The sequence below is a fragment of the Epinephelus lanceolatus genome, chromosome 13, assembly GCF_041903045.1.
Source record: "Epinephelus lanceolatus isolate andai-2023 chromosome 13, ASM4190304v1, whole genome shotgun sequence".
Classification (NCBI taxonomy): Eukaryota; Metazoa; Chordata; class Actinopteri; order Perciformes; family Serranidae; genus Epinephelus; species Epinephelus lanceolatus.
The window spans coordinates 40,572,665-40,590,183 of record NC_135746.1 but is presented as its reverse complement, the minus strand read 5'-3'; the positions used below and the strand labels follow the sequence as shown (position 1 = coordinate 40,590,183).

Sequence of the window (17,519 nt, the reverse complement as noted above, 5' to 3'; positions counted from 1 at the left end):
GAATGAATTACAATTTTCTCTGGTGCTCATGGTTTCAATAAAATGAACTTAACGATTGAATTGTGGAGACTCTAACCAAGCTAACAATGAGTAGCATATCTATATTGACAGTAGTAAAAAAAGTATATTTGTGTGCAGGATCTATACAGGAAACTAATGTCAGCAACCCAGGCATCTAATTGAGACAGGCCTTATTTGTAAAAATGTGTATCCACACCGGCCTGGTAAAAGGGACTGGCCGTGTAATTGGGACCAGGCTTTTAATTTAAATTTTACTGTGAGTAATTGAAATAAAACAAATTATAAATTTCTAATTACTGTTGTACAGCCTTATTTATATTATTCCTCTATATTACTCTGTTTTTCATTGAAATGACATGTGTTGTTGTTCAATGGTGTAAAGTCCACCGTTACTCTTCCGTCCACCCTGTTACCTGTGTGTTATTTTTGATAATAATGGAATAAAATTAACAAATAGTAAGCATGTCTTTGTGGTTTTTGCATGCTATAAAAAATGAAATCACTAAAAAAATAGGGCCAAATTCCCTTGAATCGCCCCTTTATTCAAAAAGGAATGTGTTGAAATTAGAGTGCTCCACAAAATAAAACAACTTTTTTCAAAATAATGGTTGTTTGTGAATACTTGTTAAAAATATTTTAAGGATGAAGTAAGGGACATTTTAACTTTTAACTTAAAAATATACAATTTATAACAACTGCTTTAAAACTACATATTGATAGAGATGAGAATGTCCTGCAACAGGGTGGACATTTGGTCTCTTTCACAAGCAAATACTTTGGTCAGAATTATTAGATCAGGGGTGTCAAAGGGTCCAAACTGGCCCACAAGAGGATTTTGTTTCTGCACTATAACTAATGGTAATGACTTACAGTTTTTTGACCAGATTTCAAATGTCTATAAACTTATAAATTTTTTTTCCTATCATTCCAGGTCAGAGATTACTTCAATAAAGAAATTAAACAAACAGAGGGCAGTGAACCCAATTTGACTAATATATTCACTGATGTATATAAGACAAAAGACAACAGACATTTTATATCACGACTATATGATAGATTACAAAATTCCAAAAATTATTCCACTACCCAGATCAAACAGAAATGGGAGAGGGAATCAGGCCTGGAGATATCTGAGAATGATATTTGGGAGGGGCAAACTAGGACCACCAATTCAAGATGCTGGCAGGAGTTCTGATGGAAAAACTTATGATATTTTGTGACTCCAACATTGAAATTTCTACAACAGGGGTCCCAGGGGTGGGATGAATGCTATGAGGAACATCTTTAGAATAGAATTTGACTGTTCTTTTGTCATATTGTACTTAGGCAAAACTCCAGACAATCTCATGACCCAGGACAAATACCTTTACAAAGTACTTTTGGCCGCAAGCAAGAAAGCCAGAGATGGCTACATAAGCCCTCCTTCAAAGGATGACTGGATTGCAATCATTAAAGAAATTCACTGGATGGAGAAACCTACCTTTTTTTAGGACTGCGATTTGACCAATATATAAAATACTGGAAAAAATGGTCCATATACATAAAGGGATGCAACCTATTGACTATTTAGTTGAAAAACTCTGTACCATTGTGTGGCTCCTACCAACCTTTATTCCCCACCCCGTTTTTTTGCTCTCCTTTTTTTCTCTTCTTCTCTTCCCTACAACTTGAAAACACCAATAAAAATAAAGTTAAAAAAAAGATGACTTTGTACACCTACTGTTGATGCCCTTGTGAAGGCTGAGAGGTTTCAGGAGAAATTTAAACAGTGAATAGATACTTCATGAAAAATACTGAGTCAGAGGCTTTTCCACCCTGACCAGAATACAGTTATTTGAAATAAAAATGAATACTTTCTGTGGTCATGTTTAAAGATATTGAAAAATGTGCAACATATTGTCAACCAGCAGCTTCAGTACCAGACTTCTATGTTAAAACTATATTAATGGAACCCTGATGCTGAGGCACTGACAAAACTTAAGACTGTAAATGGTTTGTAAGGCGGGGGATGACTCAACCTGCTTCTTCAACAGCTTCCACTTTAGATGTTTTTAGAACGTACTTCTTTACACTAAAAATGGAAAAAATGTGAAGGGATTGTCATTTATAGATTAATATGCAGTGGTTTTACTGGTCCGGCCCACTTGAGATCAAATTGGGCTGTATGTGGCCCATGAGCTAAAATGAGTTTGACACCCCTGCATTAGATCATAATATTCTGAACTGGACAGGCGTATTTTTGTTAGTTAAAAAAAAGCCCTCATTTAGATGAAATAAAATCTTTTACATTTTTTGATAGATCAAAACCAGTCTGAAACGGCACCAATTGGTATGACTCAGTACATCAGTTTCACCACTGCTTAAAATATTCTGTCTTTTTTAATGACATCTCTCTAATTCTTGGTTATGCGCACACAGCATCACAACTGCCCTTATATAGTGTTTAGGGGGCGTTACCTAGTGACTTCTGATCAAGTGGGATTCATCATCACCTGGTTAGGGGCAGATTTGGTGCATCTGAAGTTTGTGTCTTTTATTTTTTTCTGTTAGAAAGAAAACATTAGAAATTTAAGAGAATGTTGCTTCATGAGGTAGCATGATCTGCAATTCTCTGCTTTGTCCACAGGGTGGGGCAGTCAGCCTGTCTGAGGCAGGATTTGCTGAGAGCATTTAAAAGAAAAAAAACACACGTATCCTCCATTCGCATTTTCATAATTTAATAATGTTCCAGCACAAACTTTTTTAAAAAACAAAGTTCTTTGTCATGATTTATTACATTGCATCTGGTGTATGAGAGTTGAATGGTAGATAAAACCTGTCCTTTCAGACAGGGAACAAAATGAGAATATTTGTGTTATATTTCTGTTGTCCTGTAAGTTTATGGTGGCTTTATCTCTCTTGTGGCATCACCACACTCCTACCTCGGATTGTTTGGCTGTGAAACGAACATCACTCAAAACCTGTCCCAACAGTTTCTGCAGTTGTGTCCTAGGCTCGGCCTGTACATTCACATGTCGCGCTTTAGCTGTCTTTATCATTTACGCGTCACTCGTCACATGATGTAAACCGTGAGCTTCGCCCTCCGGAGCTTTGAGCGTGCCGGCGCTCTCCATCTTCCCTCTGTTGCAGAGCATGTAATGAACCAGAAACACCACCAAGACGATAAAAAAGACAGTGCACACTATTATCCCCACAAAAGCCCCCACTGTCACCGCTGACGGTTGCCTTGTTGGTTCTGGATGTGGCACGGGGGATGCTGTGGGGGTGGGGATGTTCGGAGTCGGACTCGCACCGGAGCCCTCCAGCCCTCCATCTGTGTCTGTATCGTCTCTGTTTTTAACGCACTTATATTGTTCAACTAGTGTATATCCTGGAGAGCATGCGCACACATAGCCGCCGAACGTGTTCGTACAATCTTGATCGCAATACAAGAAAAAGCACTCGTCTATGTCAATACAAACCGTATGGTCTTCCCTTTCCTCCGCCACATAACCATCAGGGCAGTAGCACTGGAATCTGTCATTCGGGTCGCACTCGGCGGCGCACTCCTTCTTCCCACAGTGAAGTTTACACTTATTCGGTGCCTTTGGGTCCTCTTTATAGCCATCATAACATGAGCACCTGTAGCTACCAGGAGTGTTGTCGCACAAGTGCTCACATGGAGCGGACACACACTCGTCCACGTCGACGCACAGACCGCCGCTCAGCTTGTATCCATCCTTGCAGACGCACTGAAAGCCGCCGACGTTGTTGACGCACATGAAGTTCTCCCCGGGACACTGCCGCTCGTCCCTGCAGTCATTAAAGTCCACACAAGACCTGCCATCCTCAGCCAGCTTAAATCCGTGGTCACACATGCACGCGTACGAGCCTCCAGTCTCGTAGCAGGCGTGCTCACAGCGCAGTGCCAGGCACGGGTCGCCTGCGGCCACTTCGCAGGTGATTTTATTTGCAGGGTTGACACTATGTCCGAATGGGCAGTAGCAGGAGGGCACATTATTGGGGTCTGCTGCGCATTTGTACTCACACCCACCTTCTTCTATCTCGCAGCTCCAAGGCGCCTGCAACCACTGCTGGGAGAAGCAGACGTATTTAGTCTCAGCTGGCATCCGGATAGCGGTGCTTCCAGGTGGCAAAGACAACAAGTCCTCGCTCTCAAGCCCCATGGGAGTCCTGTAGGTGACAGTCTCACTATCTGCAACCGCTAGATTTTTGCACGGGTTAGTGAAGCTGTACTCACAATAAAACCCATCCGCTAGTTCGTCGCATGGTGCCTGGATCCATCTGAACTTGTCCTCTTGAGAAACGGAGATGCAGCGAGGAGAAGAGCAGCTGCTGTCAAAACTCGGCGCCCAGTTTGAGAAGTCAGTTACGTTGTCTCCGGTGTCCCACTGGAAACCTCTCATCTCAGCAGCAGCGTCTGGACAGCCGCTCGTTAGATGCAAACCGATCCAGAACCGCCCCGCGAAGTTTCCCAACAAGCCAGAAATAATATCATGGGATACAGTCGACCGCACTGTCATTAAGTGGCCGCCTTGATCTCTACATTGGTTCTGCGCGGTTGTGAAATCGCTGGGATCTTGGAGCACAGTGAAACAGTGAGTCCCGATGCAGTATCCACTACTTGGCTCTATCCCGACGGCTCTTCCCAGCAGGAGAGTCAACACAACAACAAAGAGTCTCGTAACATCCATCATGTTTGAACCTCGGTTGTGTCCGTCTAAGTTCTCGCACTTTCCAGCAGTCTATAGGCTTGTTTGTTTGACAAAATGTTTTGCTCGCATTTATAACCCCCCAACTCCATGTTAGCGCCCCGGCTGAGGAAGGAAGTCGCTCCTAATCAGCATGCAGCTCACTGTCCCTTCAAAAACTTTTTCATCTGCACGGCGGACCACATCCCCAATTACGCACGGCTTTTACGCATGTACGTAGCGACGCCGCGCGCACGCAAGGGGGGGAGGGGGGCGTTGGGCTCTACCAAACGCCCCTCATTTGCAGTAGTCCCTCCCAACTCCACTCTGCACTGAGTGTACAAGTAGTTTGCAGTCTCGTGTTCTGACAGACAGACATGTGATGATTTTCCAACACATTTTCTCTTGTATTATACATTTTTCTGAATATGAACTCTATCATGTCTCAAAACAAGGCAGAATAAAGAAGAGGGTAAGACCGTGTGGTCACAAGAGGTCACCTAAAAAAATGCAGAAATGGATTGGTTTTGCTTGTTTTGAGCAAAAAAATTATAAAATAAGTGTAATATAACATCACATTTCCTTCACATCCTTATTGTGAGGTCTATAGACTTCAGCCATCTCTATTTCTGTAATGCACAGTATGTGTTATAAGGACAAGGTAAAGGAAAGGAAGGTTATTTCTTTGTAATTGTTCAGTTTCTCTTCCTCTTATCTCCTGATATTTTTGTTTATACATACACAGGGCTATGACTTGTTCACAGTCATTGTTAAGAAAGACCAGGTGATGCAAAATTCAAAACTTTACAAATGCTCTGACTCCTGAAACCTTGTACCAACAATCAGCAGCCACAGGCTCCTCTAAACAGCTGCGTAGCACTCTGAAAACTAAAATAACTGATGCCCACAAAGCAGGAGAAGGCTATAAGAAGATAGCAAAGTGTTTTCAGGTAGCTGTTTCCTCAGTTCATAATGTAATTAAGAAATGGCAGTTAACAGGAACTGTGGAGGTCAAGTTGAGGTCTGGCAGACCAAGAAAACTTTCTAAGAGAGCTGCTAATAGGATTGCCAGAAAGGCAAATCAAAACCCTTATTTGACTGCAAAAAAGACCTGCAAAAAGATTTAGCAGACTCTGGAGTGGTGGCGCACTGTTCTACTGTGCAGAGACACCTGTACAAATATGACCTTCATGGATCATCAGAAAAAAACCTTTCCTGTGTTCTCACCACAGAATTCAATGTAAGAAGTTTGCAAAGGAACATCGTAACAAGCCTGATGCCTTTTAGAATCAAGTCCTGTGGACTGATGACGATAATGCAAAGGTATCTTTGGAGAAAAAAGGGAGATTCCCCAAGAATCTCACAGAGCTAGAAGCCTTTTGCAGGGAGAATGGGTGAAAATCCCCCAAACAAGAATTGAAAGACTCTTAGCTGGATATAAAAAGTGTTTAGAAGCTGTGATACTTGCCAGGGGGGGGCGCTAATAAGCACTGACCACGCACGGTGCCCAAGCAGACCCTTTCCTTTTTTGTTATTTTAAAACTGTAAAAGATTGAAATTAAAAAGTAATCTTGCTTAAAATATTAATGAAATGTGTCATCTTTAAATTTTTGTCTTTTTTAGATCAGTTCTTCTACTTAATTAACTATTCACAGCAAACAAAATTTTGACCGGGGGTGCCAAACTTTTACATGGCACTGTACATCTACATGTATTGTAAATGTAATATATGAGCCTTCTGTGGGTCTCACACCACCTTTTAGTCTTTATCACTTTATTTATCATTCAATAGTGACATATTCATCGACCAAAAAATCAAACACTGCATTGAGTAAAAGCTTGCATTGTGCCTGTTAAACAGACATACAGTATAGTGGCTGAGAATATCAGAATGAGGTGCAAATGTGTTATCATATATGTAGACCGTAGCAGCACAGTTTTACATTCATGTTAAGTTGATCTCTCAAAGCCTGCAGCACAGCATCTGTGGCTCTGAGAGCAGTCTGTTATACAGTAAGGTGAACAGCATCCAACTTCATGGGAATGTCAGTGGTAACAATATACAGCCAGTACAGCACCTCAGGATTAACAGTGAATACTGGAATGTCAGTCTGACATTTGTAATATTCTGATGCACAAAACGTGACTGAACTATAACTGTTTCATTTAGTAGGGGAGAGCGGGGTCAGTTAGGACAGTAAATTGTCTCGTCATTTTTCTTCTGCCATACTGTTTTAGTTGTGCTACATACAAAAAACACAAAACGTGTGGGACAGATGATGTTTTTTGGCTTATCAGTTGATGCTAATGTTAGCGTCTGCATTTTGTTTTGGTAGCTATCACAGGATTCCTGCTCTTGGCATGGTTGGGACAGTATTGCTTATAGGTCTTTCACTGTTACTAATCAACAAAAAAGTAGACAAAAACAGGACAAAGGCTTTTTGTTATTGAATAAGAACCAATGTGAGGTCATTGAGTGTAAAATAGAAATGCATGAACTTAATATAGGTCTACATAAATAATCCTGACCATATTTTCAATGTGCAGAGTCGACTATTTAACTTTTTCTGAACTCTCAAGTTGTTGTTATTGACTTTTTTTTTTTTCCCCAAATAAAACACACTCAATAGCTTACATAAACCTATAGGCTACATGTAGCCTATTAAGGACAGCCAAATTCCATCTCAGTAATTTATGAAAATGTAATTTTACAAATGTTATCTTTTTAACAAAGAAATGTGTGTACATTGTAAATATAAGACATTCAAATTTATACTTTTGTTCTCAAATTTAAGTGACTTAAGTCTCAACTTACCCTACCTCCTGTCCCAACCATCCTGGGGAGAAATATTTTGGATAAAATGCACTCCTTATATTTTACAGAATTTCTCCTTTTGGCATTTGAATTGGGCTCTAAAAACTTGATAAGCTGTTAACAGACACCTGTATCTCTTTAGGTATCAAATGACTGTTATTACTGTTCAAGTAGTCTGTGAGTAATGGAAGATTACTTTGTGTCGATACAAGTGTCCCAAATGACCCCACTCTTCCCTACTATCTGCAGTATAATGTGGTGCTATGTCTTAAAATGATTTGTGTTTCCAAATCAACACCTGCAGAGTCACAATTCATTCTGCAGGTGGAATAGTATGTGGACTTATTTTTTTCCAAGTATGCATAGAGACATATCGATGTCGAAGTTCACAAAGTCACTAAACATCAGACATTGCAGAATATGGATTTGTTATTTTGGAATGATAGCCCTCAGGTATTTACATTTGAAAATGGTCTATAAAGCTGGAATACGTGCTGCTGTGAGTTAATATGCAACAGAAACAGTTCCTATAGCAACCAATACATCCTGAAACAAACCGGGGTTCACTTCAAAACTAGACATAGTGTAAGTCTGTCTGAAATATCAAAAATCCCAAACCATGTCACATATTTCATCAGTCATAGCGACTCACTGTTCCCATGTATCACACACCAACACAAACACATCATGTGCATTTGACTACAGACAACTTTCTGGCTCCTTGTATTGATAATAAAAGTTTAAATGTTATTTTACCAAAACATAAAAACCATTAAGATTTAACTAAATAAGTTCACAAATACAGTTTATATTACAACCGGCGTGAAGTTACATTACTTGCGATACGCAACATGAGGATGTCAGGCAAAGGCACATTTAGTTTTCCTTTTTACGACAAAGAGTTGAACTACAGTGCAGTCCAGTGTTATTAGACAGCAACAAGTAAAATCAAACATTAAACTGGTTCTGTTAGGAGACAATCTTGTCTTTACAGACACTCTATGAGTGGTTTGTATTAAATTGCTGGATTTTTTTTAACCGTTTGAGGAAACTGCTCTATAATTATTATAAAAAAGTGATCATACTAATTTTTTAGTACCATTACTATTAGTCTTTTCTTGTATAACAGCATCCCTTTTTATATGTAACTCCATAAACTAGCCCAATTGTGAAGGGAAACTCATTTTTTTAAATTTCTTAAACAAAAGGGTTGATAACTAGGGATGCACCGATTTATCGGCTCAGCATTGGTATTGGCCGATAAGATGACATTCACTGATGGCAGCGGTCGATGTTTTCTGTTGTGTCACATCACTTTTGTGCAGGATAAAAGCAGGGTTTGAGAGTAACGGCCACAAAATTCAATTAATCAGCAGGTACAAGAAGAACACAGTGACTGACAAATGGGCTCCGTGATCTCACTGTTGTGTGATAATATGAGTATTAGCAGCTGGTGTCCCGCAGATGATAAAAAATATTTGGGACTAACAGAAATCTTCTCTAGGACATCACTATGACAAACAGACACAGTAAACTCACCATTGTTGCATCAGAGGACGCACCTTGTTGTTCCCCTGACCGTGCAACACTGTGAACAACAAATCTGTGTTAAAATCAGCAGGAAGAGAGCCAGTTATCATTAGCGGTTTGCTGTTAATAGCTGGTGGTTGCAACTAACAGCTGACAGTGGTTACACTGAGTTACATTATGATGCGTTCAAGCTCTATTCAGTAAAAATGTGTGTTATATCAAGGTAAATTTTTAACGCTCTCGTGGTATTCTGTAATCTGGTAAAATATATTTTTGGGTGAGAAACTTTAGAGAGGGAATTATCATATATTATACAGTGCAAAAGGCTTTCGAAGCAGTTATTCTTTAAAAGAAGACATTTTTCATGTGAAAGGTTATAACCTTTAATAGGTTTTCTTTAAAAGGTTATGATTGCAGCTTTATGGATAACCAGTTTCCCATTAACACTGCCTATGGAAAACTGTGAAACAGTCCTATACTGTTTATTGTACATCTCCGAGAAAGGAAAACAGTGCAATGTGCCATAAGAATAAGGTCCAAAAGCAGCATACTTCTTTACAGGTGTGATTTAAGTATCTATGGGTCATTTTTAGACTTGTCAAACGATAACCTCTTGTACGTCTCTGTGGTCACCTGCTGCAGATAGTAAATATCGATATCTGGATGTTTGAAAGAGGTCAGCTCAAATTTGCCACAACGTTTGACAGTGTTTCGGATCAGGAAAAACAGCAGTGCTGCACACAGTGCCATGAACACGGTGATACCCAGGACGCTGCCGGTCTTGATGTAAGAGGGCACAACGGCTGGGTAGGCACTTGCGGGTGTTGGGTCTGAGTGAGTGAAGCCTGATCCATCCTCCTCCTCTTCTTCCATGGGTATGCACTTGTGCCCATCATGGTCCAGCTTGAAACCCTCATCACACAAACATCTGTAACTACCGAATATGTTTTCACACTTGAAATCACATGAGTCACTCTCACATTCATTTATGTCTGTGCACAAGGGTTTCGTGCCTACAATGTCTTGAATGTAGCCATCAGGACAGAAACACTGATAGTTGTCCGGGTGACTCTGGATGCACAGGCCTGGACAGTCTCTCTCAGTGCAGATCACCTCACACTTGGTGGGGTTGTGGGGTGACACCCTAAACCCTTCTCGGCACCCACACTCATAAACCCCGTTGGATTTGTTACACTTCATGTGCTCACACTTCACACAGATTGAAACGTTTACACACACTCCATCCTCCTTAACGAAGCCATCTTTGCACCTGCAGCTAAACCCTCCCTCGGTAATCTGACACTCCTCATCTTCACCTGTGCACGGGTTCTCCTCGCACGGACCTCTGGTGCAGGCGAAGTTGTTGGGATGGAGAGTTGTCCCTGCGGGACAGAGGCAGGTGTGTGTTTGTGGTGATGGAGAAGCGCAGATATGCTCACAGCCGCCCCTAAACACCTCACAATTCCAGGGAGCTTGCAACCAAACGCTGGAGAAACACATATGCTTTGAGTCCGGATATTTACCGTCAACCTTTTTCTCTACAGCGATAGTTCCTGGTGGAAACGCTTCCGAACCGTACAGATCGAAGTCCCAATGGCTGGTGTAGTTTACCTGTGCGCCTTCACTTGTCAGCAAACCACTGCACGGCTCATCGAATGTATACTGGCACAGAAATCCATCCATGGTGTCGCGGCATGGCTTCCACAGCACCGTCGGGTCCTGTCCCATCGACACGAAGATGGAGGGGCAGTCTCGGAGACCCGCCGCTGCTTCCTCTGCTGATGCGTCCAACCAGAAATGACCGCTGACCGGACTCTTAAGTATCTTCACAAAGTCTCCAAAGCTGTACTTTAATAACTGTCCGCCCGAGTCTTTGCAGTGTTTCTGAGCGCCTGCATGATCCTCGGGATCCTGGAAAAGCGCAAAACATTGATTCTCGGCGCAGTGTCCTAAGTGAGACTGGACCGTTTCCTCCAGCGCGCAGAGGAAAACCGCGCCGATAAGCAGCGCCTGTGTTGGAGGAATCATGCTGTCGATCTTAGAAAAGCTGCCGGCGGTGACCTGTTGTGGTTAAAACCTCTGTGTTCGACGATCTGAAGCTGACACAGCGACTGAAAGCTGACCATAGTCCCAATTTATAAAAGCCTCCAACTGTATTTTTTTTTCTGGGACCCAGTCGAGGAAGGAAGTTCCCTTCTGGCAGAGCGTGAAAAGCCCCGGTCTGATTGCTCAACCCCCAGGCTGTCCAAATGCCTTATCTCAAAGAGACGGGCCCATCAAAACACACACACACACACGCACGCACGCACTTACGCACACACGCACGCGGGTACGTGAACTTTTAATAAGAGAGGGATGAACAATATCCCCTTAATCCTCTCCCATGAGTGGCTCTTCCCTTTCCCTTTTTAGATATTACCATTAAAGTCTCATGGGAAAAGAGACTGCTGCCCTAAAAACCACCCTCACAAATCCTACACATTTATTAAACCATGTTAAGCAAAAAATGAATAATGGTAAAATGTTGTAGGCCTATAATATCAAAATTTGACATATTTCATATCTAAAAGTGAAAATAAATAAATAAATAGAAACTCCCGTTATAGATTAGGAGTGGGAACTGATACAGCATAGTATTACAATATTTTTGCTTACTTAAATAATAAAATCAGTTACCTTTTCAGTCCAATACATACGTTTTTCTGCAAATAAAATGATTTGGGCCTAAGTCAGATGAACAGACTGAAAACGTTCCCTTATTAGAATAATATAGATGTTGACAAAGTTGTCCTTTGGGGAAATAATTTACAGTTGAAAAAAGTAACAAATTGTAATATATTTTATTGTAATAGCAGTTGCACTCAGCATATTTAAAATCACAATAATATTGTAAAATCACTTGAGTATAGTGATAATGTTGTATCATGGAGCCTCTGGTGAAACTCATCCCAACTTGTCAAATATCGCAGCTTTGTCTGTGGACTCTTTGGTTTATATACGTCGCACAGGTTAACCTCTTATGTCTGTTATTGATATTCCGAGACACCTGTCAGTTTCACTTGTTACATGCATTGTGTCTTTTCAAAATACATTTCTCCTTTCAAAAATCAGCTAGAAGCAGTTAGCAGGTAACTCAAAGAAGAACGTCGGCTGAAAATGTTCAGAAAATGGAAAATCAATAATGTCTGAGCGCCTTAGCCTCCAAGCAGAAGATGATGCCATTTAACGGGGATGGAAAATTATTATTGTTATTGTATGTGTGCTGAGGACACATACGTCACAGTAGGGGCTGACACTGCTGTGTTTCATGTCATGCCCATCATGCCTCTTTTGCTTTGGGATGCCAGAATGCTGTCAAAAATCACACATGGTTCTGTGTAAAAGTGCAAAAGCAGCATAATGCAGAGTGTTCGCAGTGGCCCTATAGCACTATCTCTTTGTAAAAACGGCTTAAATTTGTCAGCTGGTGAACATATTGGAGCATTTAGCAGCTATAGAGCCAGATATTTCCCTCAAGTGTTGGTAGTGGACAAAACAGAGTTAAAAGAGACTGAAAATTTGACTTAAATGAACCAGGTGGATATAAACATGACTTCAAATGAATGCTGTGTCTGCTAGAAGTGTAATAAGCAGCAGTTTGTCAGGACATATGAACTTTATTAGGTGATAATTTGTCACTGTTGTGTTTTCAGTTTGTACTGTCTCCCCAGAGTGCCACCCCCAAAAAAGGATAAATGAATTTAGCTGAAAAGAATATCTTGTACAAATTGCCTTACCCGCTATAAGTAAAGAATGTGGATATCCCCAAACTGTCATCCCTCTTGAATACCCTGAACAAATCACCTTATTATGGTACAATTTCAATTGTATTCAGTAATAGAAACATTAACAATAAAAAGGTCTCCTACCAGGAGAGACACTGACTCATGGAATCGGACTTCCTCGAAGTACAATAATAACTGCTGAGGTAGAGACACGATTGTCTTACTTATGGTCGATCTAAATCAATCATCATTCTTAAACTATTCAACATTTTCGCTCAAATTAGTGGAGCTGGCAGAGGAGGAAGAGAACTGCCTTCCACTTTCCTCAGGGGGAAAGTGACTAGACTGGAAGAGGAAGTAGGAACAAGGGAGGTGGACATACTTCTTACAGCCAAAGGACGCAGAAACAAAACGTGACGAGGAATACATTACGTAAACCTTCATGCTCATTCCTTGAGCAGCTTGTTTTCCAGGTGGAGATTTGGTTGAGTAGATCTGAGGGAATGTGATCACGTCCGTTGGACTCACTTTGGGAGGGAGTCGACTTAGTGGATGTAATAAGAGATGAACCATATGTTTCAGTGCAGTTGAGTATAGAATCACAAGGAAAATGTATTGTAAATTACCATCAGTTCTAAACAAATTTGTATTTGGAGATCTGACTAACTTATTACTGTGATTACAGACATATATGACAGTTTAGAACAACTCACAATTCACAGAGTAGGCTCAATGCTATTTCAGTGCCTCTTTATAACCGGGGTGTGGTGCAATGGAACAGGGTGGAGGGGATGTGACAGACACGTACAATGAAGGGAATCCTTTGTTCATGCTGTAGAAACAAAATAATCAGTTCAGTGTTTTTATTTAAATAGTGAATGTTCAACTTTAAGATTCTGATCTTCACTTGGACGCCTAGCAGCAGGCAGCAATCCAAAACACTTACACACACTTCTGTGACCAAGGAGTCAGCTTGGCGGCAAAAAACCAGGCCGGTTGGTCTTTGTAAATATTTTCTCTGATAGCTATGCCCACACTGAGTTTACCCAGGAGAGCAGTCATGCTGGCCTAAAGCTGTTTTGTTTCCTCTAAATTGAAGCCAACTCTTTCCAGTGATCCTTTTCACTGTTTTCCCGATAAAACCATGTGATGACGAGGTTTGGTGTTGGTGCCACCAACAACATCCTCAGTACGGTCTTTGTTTTTAATTTGACATTTGTGTCATTGTGCCATAATTCTGTTTAAACTTGTTAGAGCAGCCTTGACTGACCGGTGAAGGCCTTGCTAGTTTCCTACTGCCTGTGAAAGACCACATACGCCCAACTGACGGCTGAATATTAATATTACATATTACTTTTTCTATTAAATGCAACTGCACATGCTACAGTAAAAAATATACTGGGCCTCACCTCTACATCCTTTCTAGAACTAAGTCATAATAGCATAATAATTAATAGACCAGCAGTTTGTGTACAAAACCTCTGGGCTTTATTAAATTAACTATACTTTGACCTGCAAATTTGTGCTGTTGACCAATAATAAAGGTTACCATAGTGTAACCCTAGTTCTAGTAGCACTGGCATAGCCCACTATTGGCAGTGGCGACACTTGCTCATTTGGGGGCCTAGGCCTAGGCCTTATTCAAGTTTCCCACCAAAAGCTAGGCTACATTTGACAAGATTACACTGAACACATCATGAGAATGTTACAATTTACCTTTGGCCAATTCTCATTTTTTCTGAATAGAGCTTGAACGCTTCACATTGTAAATCAATGCAACCTCTATGAGCTGTGGCCACTGGCTGTTTAGAGGAAACGATAAGTAGCTCTCTCCTCCTTTCTTTCATGTTCCTTCTCTCCACATCCATTCCTCTCAGTAGTGTAGTGGTACCAAAGGGCTTTTGTCATTTAGACATGATAATGATGCATGTGTATCAGGGTTCATGTGATGTTGGATAACTCGCCCATCTCCCTCAGAGAGCAGGTAAAGTGTAACAAGCTGGGGAGGGAGGCCGGGGGCGGCAGGAACCCAGAAAAATAGGCCTCTAGTATTCAGTAGGCTTTAATATGTAGTTATGTTGTTGTGGCCTTAATATTTCAAAATAATAGCTGTAACGGTATTAGTAAAAAATAGTATAAGATAAACATTTTGATCTTTTTTTCTTCCCCATTTGTGGTCCCCCCCTTTGCATGATGGTGCCCCTATCATTCGCCTGTACTGCCTATGCCAAGGCCTCCACTGACTATTGGACTCTATGGGGAAAACTCTCCTCCAATCATGAACATTCATTTGCCCTCTGTAATTTGCACAAACATAACCAGTCAGGATGTGTCTGTCTGAATATATGCAGACCCCACAGTATAAGGCAGCACACACTGCTGTCAGCTATCCTAAACCCTCCTCAGCAAGTGGCGTCAGAGCAACAGGGCCCCTAAAAAAGTAAAGGGCTCTATCTGTGCTAATAGAACTAGGGTTAGAATATCATAACCTTTGTTCTTTCTCACACAGGCTCCACCCTCTACTAGACTCTATGGGTAAACTGAGGAGAGCAGGATGAATAAATGCCCTGTAATGACAAAACATTGACCCAGCCACAGAGATCCCGACCTGCCAAAGGTTTCTTGCTGCAGCCTGCCTACTTCTTTATAACCTGCCACCACAGTGTAGAAGAATGATGGATGGATGGATTATTTTTAATTTTTATTCCTTTGAGTTGATACATGTAAATGTATTGAACCTGTTGAACCTTTGAGTTTTGATACTTCTTGCGAAATAAAATGTCAGTTTCTCTGTGACGCTCTGTCATAGTAAATGCATATTCGACAGAGAGTTCTGCCTGGCCCACAAAACCAGTCATCAGCATGGGGACATGTGTGCTCAGAGTGCAGTCAGGTGCAACACACCTGACACACACCCAACAATTTTCATCAGTCCTGTGTTGTATCCAGCAAGCACGGACCCTGAAAAGGACCCTAACATGCCCAAGCAAAAGAACCATATGAACAGACAGGGCATAGACCACAATGCTGCCGTAAATATGTCCTTGATACTTATACCTCAACAGGGCCACCAACAGTAATATGCTGTGTGCAGAGTGTATGCGGACCGCAGTGGGAGGGCCTCTCTCCGCCTGCCCATGAGCTGTGTACAAACAAAGCCGTCTTGCCAGGTGTTTCTTGGATAGGGCCTTACCGGCTACACCATCCCTGGAGCACACAAACAGCTGTTCAGTGTGCCTGATGGGGGCTGTGCATTTAGTGTGTGTATCACCACCCACCAGGTGCCAGCATCACCGGCTGACCAAAAAAGATGCATCAGCTGACAGTATGTCACTGTATTCAATCCCTCTCATATTCCATGGAAATCAGTGAGGGTAAAATAGACGTATATTCTTTGTATATGTTAATCAGAGCTGCTATGTAGGGTGATGTGTGTCTTCTGACAACATCGATCTGAGTGCAGTGTTCTTAAGTGGACACAGTGCGTTTATCTTCTCTCATCTCCTGTATGGAGATCATTTAGGAAGATACAGACACGTGCTTTGACCAGCTGCAGGGTGGCAGCTAAGAAGCTGTGATATCGCACTCTTACCCTCTCCACCGTTAGATCCTCCACAGGAGGCTGCCCATGGAAGACCAACAGGGAGAGTCCCATACCAGTGGTGAGGTCTATGAGTGCATTGCTGACCAGCAAAAAATGCAGCAGCTGAGAGCATGCCACTGTGTTAAGTCCCTCTTGTCTCTTCTGGAGATTGGGGATGGAGAAATAGACGTGTATTCTTTTTATATCTTAATTAGAGCTGCTATATTGGGTGATCTTTGTTTTCTGAGCACATCAAATACAATGTTGGCACACTGAACAAACTGAGAGCTATAATGGACAATAGCAGACACCCTCTCCACAGAGGAGCAGCTGCAGCAGTCGGCTCTTCTCACTGCGTTGCAGAACAGAGCATTTCAGGGAATCTTTTGTACCCACGGCAATAAGACTGTTTAACACCTCCTGAATCCAGGACTGTGGAAAGGGCAATCCTATTTTAATATAATTTTAATTAGATTTTTAATTTTAATTTCTTATTTTAACTTATTTTATTTTATGTCTACATTTTGTTGATGAGGGGAAGGGTGGTTGTTGTTTTTTGGTTTTTATGCTGAACCGCTGAATTTCCTTCTGGGATAAATAAAGTACTTTCTATTCTATTCTATTCTATTCTATTCTATTCTATTCTATTCTATTCTCTAAGATGGCTTACATTAGCGAGAGCTTCTCACCCACTTCCTCCTTTACTGGAGATGGGGTGGGGGTGGCAGGTGTGTGTGTGCACTTGGCACTGGGGAAGGACATGAAACGCTATATGAAAATGGTAAGCTGAATTCAGAGAGGTGTCCAGAGAGGTGGGGAAGAGAGCGTCATATGCACTTGAGGAATGTAATTTGTTTTAATCAAAACACATTTCACATTCTTTTTCCAGTTAAAGTGTTGTTTGGGGGAGTTTTTCCTTAAGCGCCGTGAGGGTCCACAGGACAGAGAGATGTGGTATGCTGTAAAGCCCTCTGAGGTAAATTGTGATTTGTGATATTGGTCTGAATAAAACTGAATTGAATTGAACATTACCATATGAACATCAGCACTAACTTTAACATTGCAGCTGTGCACCTAGGCTATGAGGGGTCTGATTTTGGGTTATCTTGAATGAG

General features: G+C 41.4%; 2 protein-coding genes across 2 annotated transcripts; both read right to left on the bottom strand.

Moving 5' to 3' along the window:
- Positions 1–2,721: 2,721 nt before the first annotated feature.
- thbd (thrombomodulin) lies at positions 2,722–4,984 on the bottom strand. Its single transcript, XM_033648073.2, has one exon. It carries the CDS (start codon positions 4,716–4,718, stop codon positions 3,060–3,062), a length of 1,659 nt encoding a protein of 552 aa, XP_033503964.1. The 5' UTR covers positions 4,719–4,984; the 3' UTR covers positions 2,722–3,059.
- A 2,620-nt stretch (positions 4,985–7,604) lies between these two features.
- On the bottom strand, positions 7,605–11,291 carry LOC117270315 (thrombomodulin-like). The gene has a single exon (XM_033647839.2). The coding sequence runs from the start codon at positions 11,083–11,085 to the stop codon at positions 9,634–9,636; it is 1,452 nt and encodes a 483-aa protein (XP_033503730.1). The 5' UTR covers positions 11,086–11,291; the 3' UTR covers positions 7,605–9,633.
- Between the last annotated feature and the right edge of the window lie 6,228 nt (positions 11,292–17,519).

Coding starts and splice junctions, on each gene's coding strand:
- thbd (XM_033648073.2), bottom strand. CDS start 4,718: ATGATGGATGTTACGAGACTCTTTGTTGTTGTGTTGACTCTCCTGCTG.
- LOC117270315 (XM_033647839.2), bottom strand. CDS start 11,085: ATGATTCCTCCAACACAGGCGCTGCTTATCGGCGCGGTTTTCCTCTGC.